The sequence below is a fragment of the Penicillium maclennaniae genome, assembly GCF_028827695.1.
Source record: "Penicillium maclennaniae strain IBT 15551 chromosome Unknown utg000003l:1.0-5670915.0:1.0-5674809.0, whole genome shotgun sequence".
Classification (NCBI taxonomy): Eukaryota; Fungi; Ascomycota; class Eurotiomycetes; order Eurotiales; family Aspergillaceae; genus Penicillium; species Penicillium maclennaniae.
Window position 1 is genome coordinate 5,463,250 of NW_026623215.1, and position 16,077 is coordinate 5,479,326.

The 16,077-nt window shown below is 52.6% G+C and overlaps 6 protein-coding genes across 6 annotated transcripts; 5 read left to right on the plus strand and 1 right to left on the minus strand.

Annotated features, from left to right (window-relative positions):
• Nucleotides 1-309: 309 nt before the first annotated feature.
• N7477_004135 (uncharacterized protein) lies at nt 310-1,955 on the plus strand (the record flags this gene model as incomplete). The annotated part of the gene is made up of 2 exons (XM_056965798.1): nt 310-357; nt 420-1,955. The coding sequence occupies 2 exons, from the start codon at nt 310-312 to the stop codon at nt 1,953-1,955; spliced, it is 1,584 nt and encodes a 527-aa protein (XP_056825751.1).
• Nucleotides 1,956-2,601: 646 nt separating this feature from the next.
• N7477_004136 (WD repeat-containing protein) lies at nt 2,602-6,126 on the plus strand (the record flags this gene model as incomplete). Its single annotated transcript, XM_056965799.1, has 6 exons — nt 2,602-2,759; nt 2,853-4,624; nt 4,735-5,562; nt 5,616-5,872; nt 5,942-6,064; nt 6,118-6,126. The coding sequence occupies 6 exons, from the start codon at nt 2,602-2,604 to the stop codon at nt 6,124-6,126; spliced, it is 3,147 nt and encodes a 1,048-aa protein (XP_056825752.1).
• Nucleotides 6,127-6,432: 306 nt separating this feature from the next.
• Nucleotides 6,433-8,133, plus strand: N7477_004137 (putative MYND domain protein; the record flags this gene model as incomplete). The annotated part of the gene is made up of 1 exon (XM_056965800.1): nt 6,433-8,133. The coding sequence occupies one exon, from the start codon at nt 6,433-6,435 to the stop codon at nt 8,131-8,133; it is 1,701 nt and encodes a 566-aa protein (XP_056825753.1).
• A 984-nt stretch (nt 8,134-9,117) lies between these two features.
• N7477_004138 (pre-mRNA-splicing factor CWC22) lies at nt 9,118-10,953 on the minus strand (the record flags this gene model as incomplete). Its single annotated transcript, XM_056965801.1, has 1 exon — nt 9,118-10,953. The coding sequence occupies one exon, from the start codon at nt 10,951-10,953 to the stop codon at nt 9,118-9,120; it is 1,836 nt and encodes a 611-aa protein (XP_056825754.1).
• Nucleotides 10,954-11,201: 248 nt separating this feature from the next.
• On the plus strand, nt 11,202-11,575 carry N7477_004139 (dolichol phosphate-mannose biosynthesis regulatory protein; the record flags this gene model as incomplete). Its single annotated transcript, XM_056965802.1, has 3 exons — nt 11,202-11,204; nt 11,257-11,337; nt 11,390-11,575. The coding sequence occupies 3 exons, from the start codon at nt 11,202-11,204 to the stop codon at nt 11,573-11,575; spliced, it is 270 nt and encodes an 89-aa protein (XP_056825755.1).
• A 1,030-nt stretch (nt 11,576-12,605) lies between these two features.
• Nucleotides 12,606-16,027, plus strand: N7477_004140 (uncharacterized protein; the record flags this gene model as incomplete). The annotated part of the gene is made up of 2 exons (XM_056965803.1): nt 12,606-13,018; nt 13,084-16,027. Coding segments are annotated over 2 exons (3,357 nt in total), but the record flags the coding sequence as incomplete, so codon positions are not given.
• Nucleotides 16,028-16,077: the final 50 nt, after the last annotated feature.

Genomic DNA, 16,077 nt, shown 5'->3' on the forward strand with positions numbered 1-16,077 from the left:
TACGCAATAGAACACAGTGATCAATAGAGTTTCCGTGCCAATGAGTTATTCCTACAGCAAATGATTGATCTATCGCATCATAGGTGTGAGTAATTTGTGAACGTTGTAATGAGAAGAAACCAAAAAAAGATACCTGTTTTGAAAAGCAATTAGAGGCATGGTAGATCTATCATGTCAGAACGCGGCGACGCAAAGCTGAGCTCCACCTTTGTTTTGGATCGTCACGACCCGTGAACCATTCATTGATCGACTCTCTAAACGCGGGACTTGCTGCGGATGCCTTTCTAATATCGGAAAGGCTTCGCGATCATGCCTATTCCCACGCGGTCCATGTCACTGCGCGAACCTCGTAAGCCTGTCAGTCCCATCCAGATTCCCGCGATCTCCCCTGCATTCCAGCGCTCCCCTGACATGAGCAGACCTCCAACTTAGCACGTCCCGTGAACACTACATCATCCAGCGGCAATTCCGGTTCTTCACGACCAGCAAATGATATAAATCGTGCTCCTTCCTCTTCCTTAACGGCCGACGGCATCGCAAAAGACAATCGAGGTTCCAACCAAGGCCGAACCCTGCTTCCTCAGCGCAGTGGCAATTTCGCGCGCGATAATGGTAGCGGACTAGCACGCACGCGGCTCCAGCCACTGGAGAACAAGTCCACGCAGCGCAGAGGCATTTCGCCAAAGAGAGAGCCGCAGACGACCGGAGCAGAGACACTGGTCCCTGTCACCGCAACCACGAAGGCGTCAGTGCCCAATCGTCGCCAAAGTCTGATGCGATCTAGCACATTGAAAGCAGCCTCAACCACCAGACCCAATGTATCATCCTCTGGCAAAGGCTCTGTCCCTACTTTTAGGCCTCCGTCGCCGCGAAAAGCCCCATTGCGGTCGCCGACGCAATCCGCTTTCACACAAAGGCCGCCTTCTCCCAAAAAGACCGACATGCCACCACCTCAACGTCCAGGAAGGTCAGCATCGCTTAGACAGCCCCCGGGAATCGGCCCCGGGCCATCAGTAGCTGTCCGAGGCCACGCGCGACATCGCAGCCAGGTGGTGCCATCCAATGTAAAACCGATCCAACCAGACCAAATGCCAGGAGCACAAAAGTCCCGACCGCAATTTTCGACATTCCAACAGCAATATTCACCTAAGAAACCGAGCAAACCGCCTACACCTACCCCTGCAGCTGGTCCCGAGCCCGGCAATCTACTGATCCCTACATCGTGGCCGGACATCACAGCTCTACAGACAGAGCTTCTTCAACTTAGCTTGTTCCATTCGAACTCTCTTCAAAGGCAGAATGATTGGAACGCCGAATCGGAGAGTCATTTGCGCAGCAAATATGATGGTGTAGCTGAGCAATACCGCTCCACGCTGGGAGACGAGAAGATGCGCCAATCCCAGCTGAATGCGCAAGCTTTAAGCAGCTGGCTCCGGAATTGTCATGATCATCGTGGTCCTCATGACTTTCCTGGCCAACTACAGATTCTCTCCCAGGTCTTACAAGAATTCTCAGATCTTGTGACCAGTGGAGTGAGCGCTCGGTATAGTCGCGCCGTCGAGACCTTTGAGCTATGGTTTGAGCAAGCGGAAATGGTTCGACATGATCGACGGTCCTCGGAGAATGGTATTTCATTTATTGATCCGCTTGATCAAGCGTGGAAGGGGGAAATACAGGCTTTAAATGCAAAGTTGGAGCTATGTCAGCGACAGCTTCAGAGTCTTCACATTTTAGGCTTTGGGGAGGTGGAGCGCTTGGAGCATTCGGCTCTGACTCGAGTCTCTCAAAGCCTCGCTGAATCAATTCAGCTTATGATACAAGAGATCAACGCGATGCGCACCCTCGAAGCGGAGTTAGTTCGCTCAGAACGAAGCACCGTCAGTCAGCTCGTTATGGAACAGCCAAGTACACAAGACGTGAGCGTACTGCGTGTTGGGATATGGACCAAAGTATGATGGTATGGAAATGATAGCGATTCTCTGTATTTTATGATAGCGCTTTAATAGCAACACGTACATGATTTTCTAGTCACCATGGATACCTGTATCTGTATCTGTACCTGGTCTTCACCGGGATTAAGTTCCGCAGACAAGTCTATACGCCAGGAACATCAAGGGGAGAATAACCAAAACCTCTGCATTTGGCTACCTAGGTACTACTCTACGGCGCATGCCTAATGCGAAAGCAGTCCCAATCCCGGTGAATCCCCACATGCAACCCTATCATCGACTCTATACAAGCCAATCTGCACCTGCTGAGTCAGCACGAACGAATCTTGACTGCTCGACGCCAAATGGGGGTACTCGGGCTAATGTGACTAGGTTTCCCGATCACTTCCCCAGCTTCCCGACAAAGAATTACTCTCCCTCTACATCGTTCTGTCGTTCTATCATCTATTTGACCGGTTTTCTATCAGTCTACAACTACCCGCTCGACCGTTCCGTTCCTGACGTCATCTTCACTAGTCGTTGGACCAAAGCAACACCAAAAAAGTTGAGAGCGTAGTGACACCCATAAAAGTTTCAGCTCACCACTCACCATGACTACCGCTCACGCATAGTCAAAGCTTCATCACCGGCAACTACACCGTGACTTGCCATCATGAAGGACTCACTGTACGATCGGCTCTGGCGCCGGGAATGCGGGGAGCTATCGTCTACTGCCGGGCTTCGAGGGATTTACGGCTCCAAGGAATGGATCAACGATTTAGATATCGTCAACGAACTTGGCGGACACACGGGATGCGTGAACGCTCTCAGGTATGTGGAACATTCCCGGTGCTACGGCTTTGCGCGCCAACTCGGTATCTCGCTGCAGAGATGCGTTGATCGACCACGCTAATGCTGTCGCAGTTGGTCCCGTTCAGGGCGTCTCTTAGCTTCAGGCTCGGATGACCAGCATTTGAACATATATTCATACCAGCCCGAATCCTCAAACGCTCCCTTCTCGCTCAACACCACCGTGGCCACGGGCCACAGGGCCAATATCTTCTCCGTCAAGTTCATGCCACATTCCAACGATCGCACCTTGATCACATGCGCCGGTGACTCTCAGGTGCGTGTCTTCGACATCGAGCATTCTAGTGCCAACAGCAACAGCAATGTCGATGCGAATGCGACTTCGGCATTTGCAGCTTCGGCCCGGAGTCGACGCTTTAACAACTTCTTTGAAGGGACACGTTATCTGAGTGAAGGCAATACAAATGCTAGAGTCTACCGGAGCCATGCCGATCGCGTCAAGCGTATTGTCACCGAGTCGTCACCTTACCTTTTCCTGACTTGCTCTGAAGACGGCGAGGTCCGCCAGTGGGACTTGCGCCAGCCGTCTTCTGCGTACCCTTCGCCCCGAGGCGGCCAGGGGTTCATGGCCTACCGTCCGGGCTTGGAGCATGATGATTCCAATGTCCCCCCGCCGCTTATATCATACAAAAAGTTCCGTCTTGACCTTAACACGATCTCATGTTCACCCACTCAACCACACTACATCGCCCTGGGCGGTGCCCATATGCACTGCTTTTTACATGACCGGCGCATGCCGGGGCGAGACACCTCCGCAGAACGAGGCACGCCTGACGTAGCCACCCCGAGTGTCGGCAGTGTTGATGATGAATTGATGGGCAAAGCGACTCGATGTGTGCGTCGATTCGCACCCAGAGGCAAGCGTCGTGTGCGGCGCCTCGACGATGGGCATATCACCGCATGCAAAATCAGTGACGCGAACCCAGATGAAATGGTAGTCAGCTGGTCCGGAGATCACATCTACAGCTTCGACCTCATCCGCAGCCTAGATGCTCGCGATAGCTCGTTCGAAGATAATTCGAAGTTAACGAGCACTGGTACAAGCCGCAAGAATGGTTCACGCAGCGGGAAACGCAAGCGTCCGAAGCCCTCATCGATGTCATCGCAGGAGAGTGCCAACCGGCATCATTCTCGTCGTCGATCAGCAGATCCTGATACGCTGCGGGTGCAATATGAAAATGGCGAATCCTCGGATATACCGTTTCCCGAAATCTCAGAGGGAGCTGAGACACCGGAGGGCATGCTCGAGCGTGCTAGATATTCTGTGCTAAACGATGCTCAGCGCCTGAGCATGGACATTGCGAAGGGGCTTGTGAAGCTACGTCAAGCATTATTTTCGCTAAAAGCGACTGCCCGAGAGGCCACAGAGTCGGACGAGCCAGATCTTACGCCATATTCAGAGAACTTCAATACTGCGTTGGACCTAGCAACAACATACCTGCCCCATATGGAAAGAGTCATGCGTGAATGGGCATACCCAATGAATCCATCTCAAGGTACTGTTGGTCTTGAGCGATCTCTTCGCGAAAACCGGCAGGCGTCATGGAGATTCGTGCAAGCTGCTGGAACTCTCGCGCGTGTCTTATTGCACACTACTGATGACTCGGAAACCCCCGTAGCATTCTCGCAGATCATTCCTGCGCCAAATGAGGATGGCACTATCGATCGGGAGGCACAATTTGGATATGACTTCCTCAAAGCAATTCTTCTATGGCTGCAAGGAGGCCGACAAGAACTCCTACGCGGCTTCAAACGAGGAGTCTGCTCTCCAAGAGTGAACGGGAGGTTTCCCCTGGACGCGGACGCCGATGAAGATGCGATTGATAGTACGCTTATGCCTTATCTTCAAGATTTGGCAGGGAAAGCCCTATTGTCAATGTGGATGCATCGCGTTTCGAACATGACTCTACACGAATTGTGTTTCAGACTCAAAAAGCTGCCGTGGTTGCTTTTGGTAATGCTGTGAAGTTGCCTTTGGAGAACCTCGGAAACACAGCTGCTCGCATCGACAGACGTCGTGTATCCAATCCTTCTTCGCAGGTTCGATCTCTTGACCGAGCCTCTGCAACTAGGTTCTGGATTCTGCGTGTAGGTCGAGGTGTTCTGATGCAGGCTGCAAACGGTGTCAACTATTCGTTTGTCAACCGTGCTTTTGGTGGACTTCATACATCTGCAGTAGAAGACAGCAGTGATATTGAGGTAGAAAGGTCTCAGGATGATGCCGAAGCCAACGAAGAGGAACAGGCAATTCGTACCATCAATCTTGTGAGATCTGGTGGTTCTGCCCGAGCGGCAGCAATGGAAATGGCGACATCCTCAGACGACAACGACGGCGAATCCTCCGACGATGAAGATCTTGAACGTCTGCCTGTGACCCATGAAAGTGACAGTGATGACGAGGACGAGGACGAGGGCTCCGACAGTGATGGCGAGAGCGATGATCAGGATGGTGATGGCTGGCATATGGATTTGGTGGGCTCGGATGAAGAGGAATCAGAGTCCGACGAACCTCTCTTCCTACGGGGTGCAAGTCGCAAGTCACGAAGAGGAAACGTTGAACTTGATGTGCCATGCTCCGCTCACACACGAATGTATTGGGGTCATTGCAATATCAAAACTGTAAAGGATGTCAATTTCTTCGGCTTGAATGACGAATATGTGGTTAGTGGTAGTGATTCGGGCCATGTGTTCATTTGGAACCGCGAAACTGCCGAATTGGTCAACATTTTGGAAGGTGACAGCGAGGTCGTCAACGTCGTTCAAGGTAAGTTTTTAATATCGTGATTCTGACAGCACTTTCTCATCTGATTCTACTAGGCCATCCCTATGAGCCCACCCTTGCAGTGTCGGGCATCGATAATACCATCAAGATCTTCTCTCCGGACCGACATGCCCAAGAACAGGCCCGCCGAGGCCACAATATTCTCGACCCCGATAACCCGGCCAATTCCCTGGGAGCTACCGTACACAATCTCGGTGGTCTACAAAGCCGCAAGCGTCTGTCAGATAGCTATCGCATTATGAGCCAGAATGATGTCGATAGGCGTGGGGGTATGAGCGAGGCCTACATTACGGTAAGTTTTCCCATTTCCTACCAGATGAATTACCATATTTGGAGTATCCATGTTCTAATGTGGAAACAGAGAAGTATGCTCGCTCGTCTTGCTGCGACCCTTCGTGGTCGTCAAGGTGGTGCCGGGGGCGCTGGCGGTCTTGGAGCTATCCCAGGTGAAGGTGCCAGCGTCGTCCTCGACGATAATTGCGTGGTTCGTTCTATACATACATCCCGCTGATTGAAGTGCAACTAACAGATCTATAGGTGATGTGATCATGGTTTATACCTTTCTTTACATACTGTCATTCATAATCAGATTGATTCATGGCATAAGGGCGTTTCCGAGGAAAAGTATTGGGACGAGCATCGAGAATGGTATTGGGATTAGAATGGAATCATGAAATGATAGTTTGGATCACTCTTCATCCACTAAATTCAGAAATGGACAAAATGCCTAGACGCCCCTCCAAAATACAAAGACACCCCACTCCCTAGTCCTAGAACGGCAAGCCCCACATCGAAAATTCCAAAGCGGGACATTCTTCAAGTGTGAATTCCTCGTCGATTCAGCACGAGATCATGGCTTCAGAATTACTGGAGGCTCGCGCGCAGGCGACTGTCCAGCTCTACGCAGATCCACACAACCCGCATCTTTATCTCAATCGCGCCCGTCTCTACGAACACCTCGGGTTCCCCGATCTCGCCGCCGCCGATGCCTACCGTGCCCTCTCCTTGCTCGAATCCGTTATAGATCCAGATGGATTCGAATTTCACGCTAAGAAAGTTGTCAGCACCACTGGTACTCAAATCCACAAGAGCGACGAAATCGAGAACGAGGATGAGAATGAGAATGAGGACGAAGACGAAGACGAAGATGAGGATGATGGGACGATTCCCGTTACAGAGGAGGAATACGATGCACTCATCGGCGATGCCTACGCTGTCCTAGTACGCAGTCTCGTCCGCTGTGGATGCTATCGGGATGCGTACGAGTTCGGCATCCGGGGTCTAGGACTATTGCGCGAGTTGGAGAAGGAAAGCTCATCGGCAACAACGGTCTTGAACGAACAGATGGATCAGATCAAGACCATTTACAAGTTTCATGCGGATGTGCAAGGCGAGATAGATCTGAACTCGATTGACTCTGCCGCTCTCCCGGCGCAGGGTAAGGCCCGCCGAGTCCTATATCCGTGGAACGAGCACGAGCCGGACCGTCGCGCGCCAGAGGAATTGCGCTTCTTGAACGAGAGACTCGCGGATATTGCGCCCAAGTGCGAGGTTCGTGCTGTGGCTCTCCCGGCGTTACATAACTCTGTTACTGGCGAGGACGAGGTCTCTGTGCAGCTTGGCCTCTTCGCGAAGGAGGACATTGCTGCAAATGAGATTATCCTGCGTGAGTCTTCGCTGCTCACAGCTACCAATCGTCTTCACGATGATTTGTGCGATGCTTGCAACTCGCCTCTCCCTGACTTGTCTGCCGCCGAACCTCCCGTAGGCTGTGACGGCGGATGCGCAGATACAGTGTTCTGTAGCCAAGCGTGCCATGACAAGGCACAGACTACCTACCACGGTGCTATATGTGGTCTGGAAGATGGCCTTGAGTCTATCGGTAAAGATATACCTGATCCAAAGGACAAGGCAGACTATCTGTACTTGCTCCTGCTCGGTCGTGCTTTGGCCATGTCCGCCACACAGGACGTGGATGCGCTGGAACTGCCAGAAGTGAAGTATATCTGGGGTGATTTCCATGATTTCGATATCGAAACTACGAATGCCGGAGACGACGCTACTCTGCCGTTCTCCTTCCAACTCAATATCCTTCAACCAACTCGCTTCCTTGAGGAAATGGAAATAGATCCTTACGCTTCGCTTCCCCGCTACGATACCTGGGTACTAAATACCCTGTACGCCAAGTTCCGTGGCACTGCTTCTGGTCGTCTGTCTACGTGGGATGGAGGTCCGGAGCTTTGTGCAGTGCATCCGCTCTGGTGCTTGGCGAACCACTCCTGTGATCCTAATGTGACTTGGGAGTGGGGTGGTGAGATTACCTTCCGGTGTCGGAATAGTGAGGAGACGGCAGTTTGGTCGAGAACGAAGAGTGATGGAACCATTGAGATGAAGCCCCTTAAGGTCGGAGGCATTGCCAAGGACCAGGAAATTCTGAATCATTACTGTGATATTGGATTGCCGGTTAAGAAACGAAGGGAGTGGGCTTCGGGTGCCTTGGGTGGAATATGTCGTTGTGATCGATGTGCTTGGGAGGCTGGTGAGACGAACTAAAAAATGTTTCTTCGGTAAAGCTGTACAGAAGTTTTGGTGGGGAAGATACCCGATAGACTTGGTTTTGGTTTAAACTGTTCTTGACATATGCATCGTATCTGAGGATTGCCACAATAGAACGCTGAAAGACTTCACTAAAATACAACCATTTGAGCTGGTTCCCCTCGCCTGACCCTAGCACCATATAAAGAAGCCCAAGAAGATGGCTGCACAACCCTGACAAGACCAGCCAGCATAATCACATTCTTACATTCCCAAATAAAATTGTGGCCGAAGCGACCTCTTTACCTTCGGCGAGGAAGCGTCCGAGAATCGCTTCGTCCACGCGAAACATCCCTGCGTGGGGAACTGCGGGAACGAGAGACGGACTTGTCCCGGCCTCGACGAGGTGGAGGGGATACGGATTTGGACGAGTATCGCCTGGAAATATTCGATGCAGGACCACGAGGAGGAGTGACAGACCGAGAGACAGATCCTGAGCCACTGCGGTTGCGACGACTGGCGAGTGCTACACGGCGTGGAGGATTCACTGATCGCGAGGGGGAACGTGATACGGACCGGCGAGATCTATACGGACTGCGACTAAGAGACCGGCTCGGGGTGCGGGTGGGGCTGCGGGAGCCATAGGAACGCGCCCGACGTCGCGGAGGTGTGCGCGACCTGGATACGGACCGATTCGCTGGGGCTCGGGAACGCGATACAGATCGACTGTAAGACGCGTCACGTCGACTGCGGCGAGGAGAGCGCGAGCGCGAGCGTGAGGGCGTGTAACTCCGACTTCGCGACGAAGGTGTGAGAGAGCGAGTGTAAGAGCGGCCGCGATCCCGAGAGGGAGAGCGGGAATATGAATAGGAGCGGGAGCGGGAACGAGACCGGGACCGAGACGAGTATGAGGAGTATGAGGAGCGTGACGGTGAGCGCGATGCGGCTGGCAAGGCAGGCACAGTCGGTCGGGGAAGATTTTTGAGGTGCTCACGCATATCTTCAGTCAAAATACCCATGCCAATGCTGGTGAAGTAGTTGACTGAGAAGCGGGTGTGTCGAGGGTTCTCCGTAGGGGAAGAGACCCTCGAAGCTTGGCCGTAGAATCTCGTCCCGGAATCGAGCCTGCAGGCTGGGCAGGCCCATGTGCTCTGCAAGATCCTGGAACAAAATCTTGATGAAAATACGGCTGCTGGAGGTGGTCTCCTCCTCGTTCAGATGAATCACCGAAAGGACATGCCAGCCAATGGCATCGTTGCTGATCATATGTCCGAAGAATCGTGCGATATTGCGCAGGCGATTTGTCTCGTAGCGGTGAATAGTGTCGTAGTATTTAGCAAAGGCAGCCTCAAACAAGTCCGACCACAAGCGATTAATCTTTGCAAATCGCTCGCCGATCAAGCCGTAGAACTTGGAGTATGTTCGTTCCTGGGAGCAACACTCAATAATCATTGACGGCAGTTCTGGCTCCAAACCGGCCGGCAGGTTGATCTTCATCAATTTGTGACAGCATTCTTCGAAATCGATACTAGACATGATCGTCAAGTAGATTGTTCGGCGAAGGTTAACCAGGTCAGTGTTGCTCTGGTCCTTAATATCCATCTTCTGCTCCTCCTCGTCTGATTCTTCGTCCGAACTCTCGTCCTCACCATCCTCGGCATCTTCATCACTGTCTTCGCCGAGAATTTCGGCTTTGAGCTTTTTGTAGGCTTCTTCGTGCTGTTCCCACTCCGGGTCAAACTTGAAAATGTTGAGCGTGTCCTGTGTCTCAATTTCATCGTCCAATCCGAGGCGGTGGGTGATTTGATCTTCTTCCTCCACAAGATCGAGCTCTTCCTTAACTGCCGGATTGTCCTTATAACGGTCCTTGCGCACCTGGAAGAGCACCTCAATCATATACTGCACACGCTTGTCGATGTCGGCCTCGTGAAGAATGTTTCGGAATTGGTCGAACACTGCGAGTGCAATGGGAGGGTTCATTTCCTCCAGATGTTGACCAACTTCTCGGGTGAGCCCGACTGCGATTTCTACACTGTCGTCTGTGGGCTTATGAAGAAGAAGCAAGAGAATCTGGGCGGCCAACATCTCGTGAGCAACCTGATGATTGCACAGATGGGCGATAAACGTTGTGGACGAGATGCAGACAGCTTTGTCGTTTCGCTTGAAAGCCTTGCGGAATTGAATAATCAACCGGGACAGCAACAAGTCTCCGACCTGCGGAAGTTTCGTGTTGACAATCGCCGCCATCGCAGCGTAGATGGGTGTAAAGGGCAAACTGGCCGCCTGCGCCTTCATGATGGAACGGCAAAACAGGCCCCGTCCTCGAACCAGGTTTTCTCCAAACAGTTCTGGGACGATAAACTTGATATTTGAAACGTTGACCTTGTTGATCAGACCATTGATCGATTTCTTCAAAGCCTCCCACGCCATGCGCTGGTACTCCTTGCTCGTCTTATCCGTGATCTGCGCCTGCAGCGCACGAAGTCGGGCTGGAGGAATGTATGTACCGCCCGAACGCATGTTTAGAAGCTTCTCATATTCCGCCTTCGCAGAAGCCTGTTTCTCCTCGTCGGTCAACGGCTTTCGAGCAGCTTCCTTCTTTTCATGTTCACGAACACGCTCCGCAAGCTGTCGCTCTCGTTCGATTGCGCGTTCGTCATCCAGGCGGGGGGCATCACCGTGTCGGTGCGAATCACCCGGTGGTGAGCGACGTCGATTTGGCGACGGAGATCGCGATGGAGGCGAACGTTTTCTTGAGCCTCCACCAGGCGAAAATGCGGCCCCTGGGGGAGGAGTGGGCACTCGAACCGCCGACTGAAGAACGACCGGGTCCGACATTGTGCAGACTCAAGAGTCACCAATGGTTCGGATGGAGAATGGGGGGGGAAAGAGGAAACACCCGGGGGCGCGGTGGATGCGAGTCTCGCAGACCCGTGAAAGCTCTAGCGCGGGTCACGTGCCGGGAGGCCAGGTAGGAACAATAAACGGCACGGGAGCTCCTGACTTATTCGCCCTTCAGTTGTTCGCATCGTCTTCTTCGGGGATTTCGCGTGTGATTTTATTTTTTGGGGCTACTCGAATCAATAATGGTGCGGTGCTCGTTCCGGATACCTCATGTCACGTATACTGACCATTGTCTAGCTGGGCCAACTTGTCGGTTCCGCCATGCTCTTGGCCGCAACCGCAATCTTCCTTTACTACACAGCTTGGACGCTGCTGATGGTGTGTCCTCTGGAGCTTGCAACTTCACAATCACTTCTAACTCAAATAACAGCCCTTTGTCGACCCCGGCCACCCCCTCCATGACCTCTTCCCTCCGCGTGTTTGGGCCATCCGCATTCCCGTCATCCTGGCCCTCCTGGGTTCCGCAGTGGTCGGCACCTTCATAGGCATTGTGATGATCAACAGCAACAAGAAGAAGGCCGCCAAGGCCAAGGCCGCGGCAAAGAAGAAGACCTGAGGCTCAGGGAAATATTCGACGCGACTGGCCCTCCAGCCCTGTATCAGCACTTGTGCATACCCAGAGGACGAGCACGGAGAAACATCTCATCTAATAGGCAAAAATAATCAAGTTGAATCAAGACCAAGTCTCCAATGCAGCGAACAAGCCTTACTTCGTGCTTCCTAGTATACGCGCTAGTATGATCGGCAAATGATCGGACATTGATCAAGCGCCTGTTTCGCGTCAACCTAGAATAATTCGCAGGTGTCCCGTGACCGCAGCCCGTACCTCATTTTGAAACAAAGAGAAAGAGGAAGAGGAAAAGGTGAATCAGGTGGACTGGGGTCGGCCTCCTATTTGGGCGAACTGGTCCACGGGTGTAGAGTGGCCATGAGCCATACGTGGATTAGGTAAGGGGGCCCATGGTCAGAGACCGAGACCCAGGACCCTTCTAAGTGGGAAAAGAGAGAGAGTCATCGTGCAGCTGGAACGTAGGAAGCAAGTAAGCATAGCTATGATGCAGGGAAGTGACCTGACCGTGTGTTCAACCGGGGAATGACGGGGTCAGCCCCTCGCCTTCTGACTCAGGTACCGCGCTGCCCCCCTCTTTCTTATCGGAGATCGCCTTCCCCTCACTCTTCCTTCCTTCTCTCTTGAACCTCTATTGCTATACATTCAACTTGGTTTCTGGCTTCCCAGCATCTGGGATCAAAGTACCCGTGCTGTGTGACGCCTATCGCTCTTATCCAAGCTTCCCCGCGTATTCAAAGAGCCTTCTCCGCTCTTGATACGTCAACCCGAACCGCGATCAGCACGGGCGACAAGGGTCCGCTCTGCACCAGGTAGGTTGTGAATGAACCTTGCAACTCAGAAGCATCACCCAAGTACTGTTCAAACTAATATTTTAGATCGTGTTAGGTCCCTCTTTTGTAATTCATCAATTCAACGTCCTCAACGTGAACCACCCGGTTCGCCCCCTGTTCTCAGACCCCACCACAGGTCCTGAGAGCGGTTCCCAGTGCTCTGACCTTTGCCTCTTATTCGAGGCATCCTCCATTTGAATGCCCCGGCCGCACCTGACGATTTGATCCGCCAGCATAGCCGGTCTTTGGAAGACGACTCGTCTTTCCCTCCAGATCAAAATATCCCCATTCAGGAGCATGAACCCAGTGGAAAGAGTAAAAAGAAGAATAAAAAAAAGGCCACCAAGGCCGCCAAAGCAGTAACGGCTTCACCGCCGGATGATATGTATGTGTCCATGATGCACTCTCGTTCCGTTGGACCGATCTCTTGGAACCAGCTAACTAACTTGGCATTCAGAACACTTGCATCGGTGCATGCATCTGTACCTGCATCGGCACCTCCACCGACAGAGCCTCCATCATGCCCTGATCCGTTACTGGAAGATGATGTTTCCCCGGACGATCACCATGATCCTGACGAAGGTCAGGCTCGTCCCCTGTAACCTCGCCCGTGCTCGACGCTTTGGGATCAATCGAAGAAACCATGGACAATGACCTCAACAGTCGCACCGACACTTGGGCTCAGTCTATACCTTATGGAAAGAGCCCTCCCCCTGATTTGATTGACGGAGACCTTCCCCAGGACTCGCCACTTAGCTTTCCTACGATTCAGGAAAGAGGCGGCTTCAGTCAAGCGTCCTCGGCATCTCCTCCGACTCGAATTCGACCCTTCAGCTATGGAGGTGGATTTCGAAGCAGTATACAGTCTAGACAGCAATCAGTAGACCGGCGAAAGAGCCATTCTTATGGAAGTCCAATGAGCAACTTGGCTCCGCCGCCTCATATGCCACAACCCCATTTCTACGCTGTACCCGACTTCGATCTCCCAACGCAAAACCGCACTACTACAGAGGGTGCTTACTCATTCTGCGCTTTTGATACCCTCCCAAGTGTGTCATCTAAAGCACCACGTGCAGGTATGAACGTACTGGTGGTAGGAACTGACGGTGGTGTAGAAGTACACGCCGTTGAGGACCGCCAAATCCGTCTGATCGGACAAATCAACGGCCTCAACGGTCGAATTATTGAAGCAAAGATTCTACCGGGCCACTCATCCATTGATCTACATGCGTCATCCCAGCCCCATGTGGCTGTGATCGTCCATGGACCACTCCCACGGAGCGAGGAAGGTCCTGTTTCCTCTGCTGCGTCTGAGATCAATGATGCTCCGCCTTCAATGGCACGGGGCCTCTCCCATGATAGACGCTCAGCCAAAGACGAGAAATCATTATACCAGACCCGAGTTGAGGTTTATTCCCTGCGAGCTGGTGATCACCTTGCAACGTTATTTGCAGGTAAACCGGTGCCGGCATCAGAGAACCTCCCAGGTCTTCCATCGTTGGCACCACCACCTGTAGGTAGTTTGAAGCTATTCAGCAGCGGGAACTATGTCATTGTTGCCTCCGGAATCAGCGGTGAGGTTTACATTTTCAAACATTCTGCCTCTGGAGCATATCAGTGCCTGGGCAAGACTTGGACTAATGTTCAGACCGGAGAAGCTCGTCGTTACTCCACGTCCTCGAGCTCTACGGATCCGGATGGATCTCACCATGACCATCCCCGTATCTCCATGTCCGAGAGACCCATTTTGGCTGTGCATGGAAGATGGTTGGCGATGGTCCCCCCGGCCTCGTCTTACCGTCCATCGATTCACGGAACCGTTCCTCCAAGTTTGCTGCATGGCAAAGTCCATGGGATGGAGACTCGTAGCCCACCAACCATACCGTCAGTCAACTGTGCGACTGACGTTGGCGAAGGGGAGAGTATCTTTGACAAATTTGCCAGAGGTGTCACACAGGAGCTGGTCAAAGGTGCCCGCTGGATGGGCGATCAGGGCCTCCAAGCGTGGAACAACTACTGGAACCATTATCAAGGCATTGGTACGCCTCCCCAACGACTTGTACGAAGCCCAGACACCCAGGCGCAGGGCTATGGTCTTTTCCCGCCTACCCATGCCCAGGACACCCAAACAACCTCGACCCATGAGCCTGACGCAGTTTCCATTCTTGACTTGAAGAGATTTGACGACGGCATAGATGCGAAGGCTGCTCCTTTCCACCCTGTGGCGACTTTTCAGGTTCCCAATGGCTGCAGTTTCCTTTCGCTGTCTCCAAATGGTTTGATGCTCTTCACAGCCAGTAAGAAAGGCGATGTTCAATACGTCTGGGACTTGATGCAATTGAAACATTGCCGAGCAATGGCTTTCATGGCTGAAGACCAGGCTGGCCAAAGCCCGAATGTGCGGCAGGTTGCACGATACGCCCGGTTGACCACGTCCAGTATAATTGACGTCATCTGGACTTCTCCCGTCGGGGATAGACTGGCCATCATCACTCGCAAAGGCACAGTCCATGTATTTGATCTGCCTCGAAGCGCATTCCAGTGGCCTCCTTTCCGACGGGCTCGTCCTGCTGGGAAGAAGTCACCTAATATTGACCCAGTGGGAGATGATCTGGCCGGCCAAGGAGCCACCGCCAATCCATTGTCGGCGGCGATGAATTTTGTCGGAGGCAAGACGCAGCCGTTCTTCTCTGCTGTCAAAGGTCGTGTGCCGTCGTCTGGTACTGCATTTCCAAATATGACTACATTTGCATTGCCAACTGCGGCGAGCATCAAGGGTGGCAAGGTTGTGGCGGCAGGGCTGAGCAAATCCATGGGTGCAGCGGCTACAGGTACCGTTCGTACGCTTCGGCATGTTGGAGAGAATCGACTTCACCTGTCTGGCCTTTCCCGTGATCCAGCTCCTTCTCGCGTCATGTGGATCTGCAGCAAAGGCCTCGTCTTCCTTGGCGTGGTGGATGATGGACACTTCAAAATGTACCGCTTGAAGCAAAGCGCGAACACTCACAAAAACCGCCAGTTTCATTCTGTGATAGGTGGTAAAGAGAGTCAGTTCAAGCTCCCGGCCAATTTTCACAATGTTTGTGGGCCGGCACCTCTCCTGACATATGACCCGGAGCAGGTAGTCCAGGCGTTTTTGCTCTTGCCGTCTGCCAGCTCGCAGCCATCTAACGCAGGGAAGGCTCTCTGCCAGCCGCTCTCACAGGCGGAGATTGAGACGAACACACCATACCAGCCTTTCCATAGCGACCAGCGTGTGGGTCTTCACGTTTTTACTTCCGAGGCTACCGATCCAACCGTGCTGGCTTCTCATGAACAGTGGGTCTTTGGCAATGACATCCCGACGACCAAAGTACACGTCAGATCGTATAGCAACAGTACTGATTGTCAGGATGACGATGAGGACGAAATGGGCGCTATCCACGGCCACTCCTTTGGTGCGGGTGGCGATATGGAAAACCTCATCACTCTCGGTAACAGCACCGGTAACGTCGAGGAAGTGGTGATCACCACTCGACGCAAGAAGAAGCATTCCATTCCACTCAAGGACGATGGGTTCTTCGAAGATGACTGCGAAGTCCTGGACTTTGCACGAGATCGTGTCTAATCATCTCAACTCTTTTTCTTTTTCTTTTCAGCTCCTTATATCTACTTCAT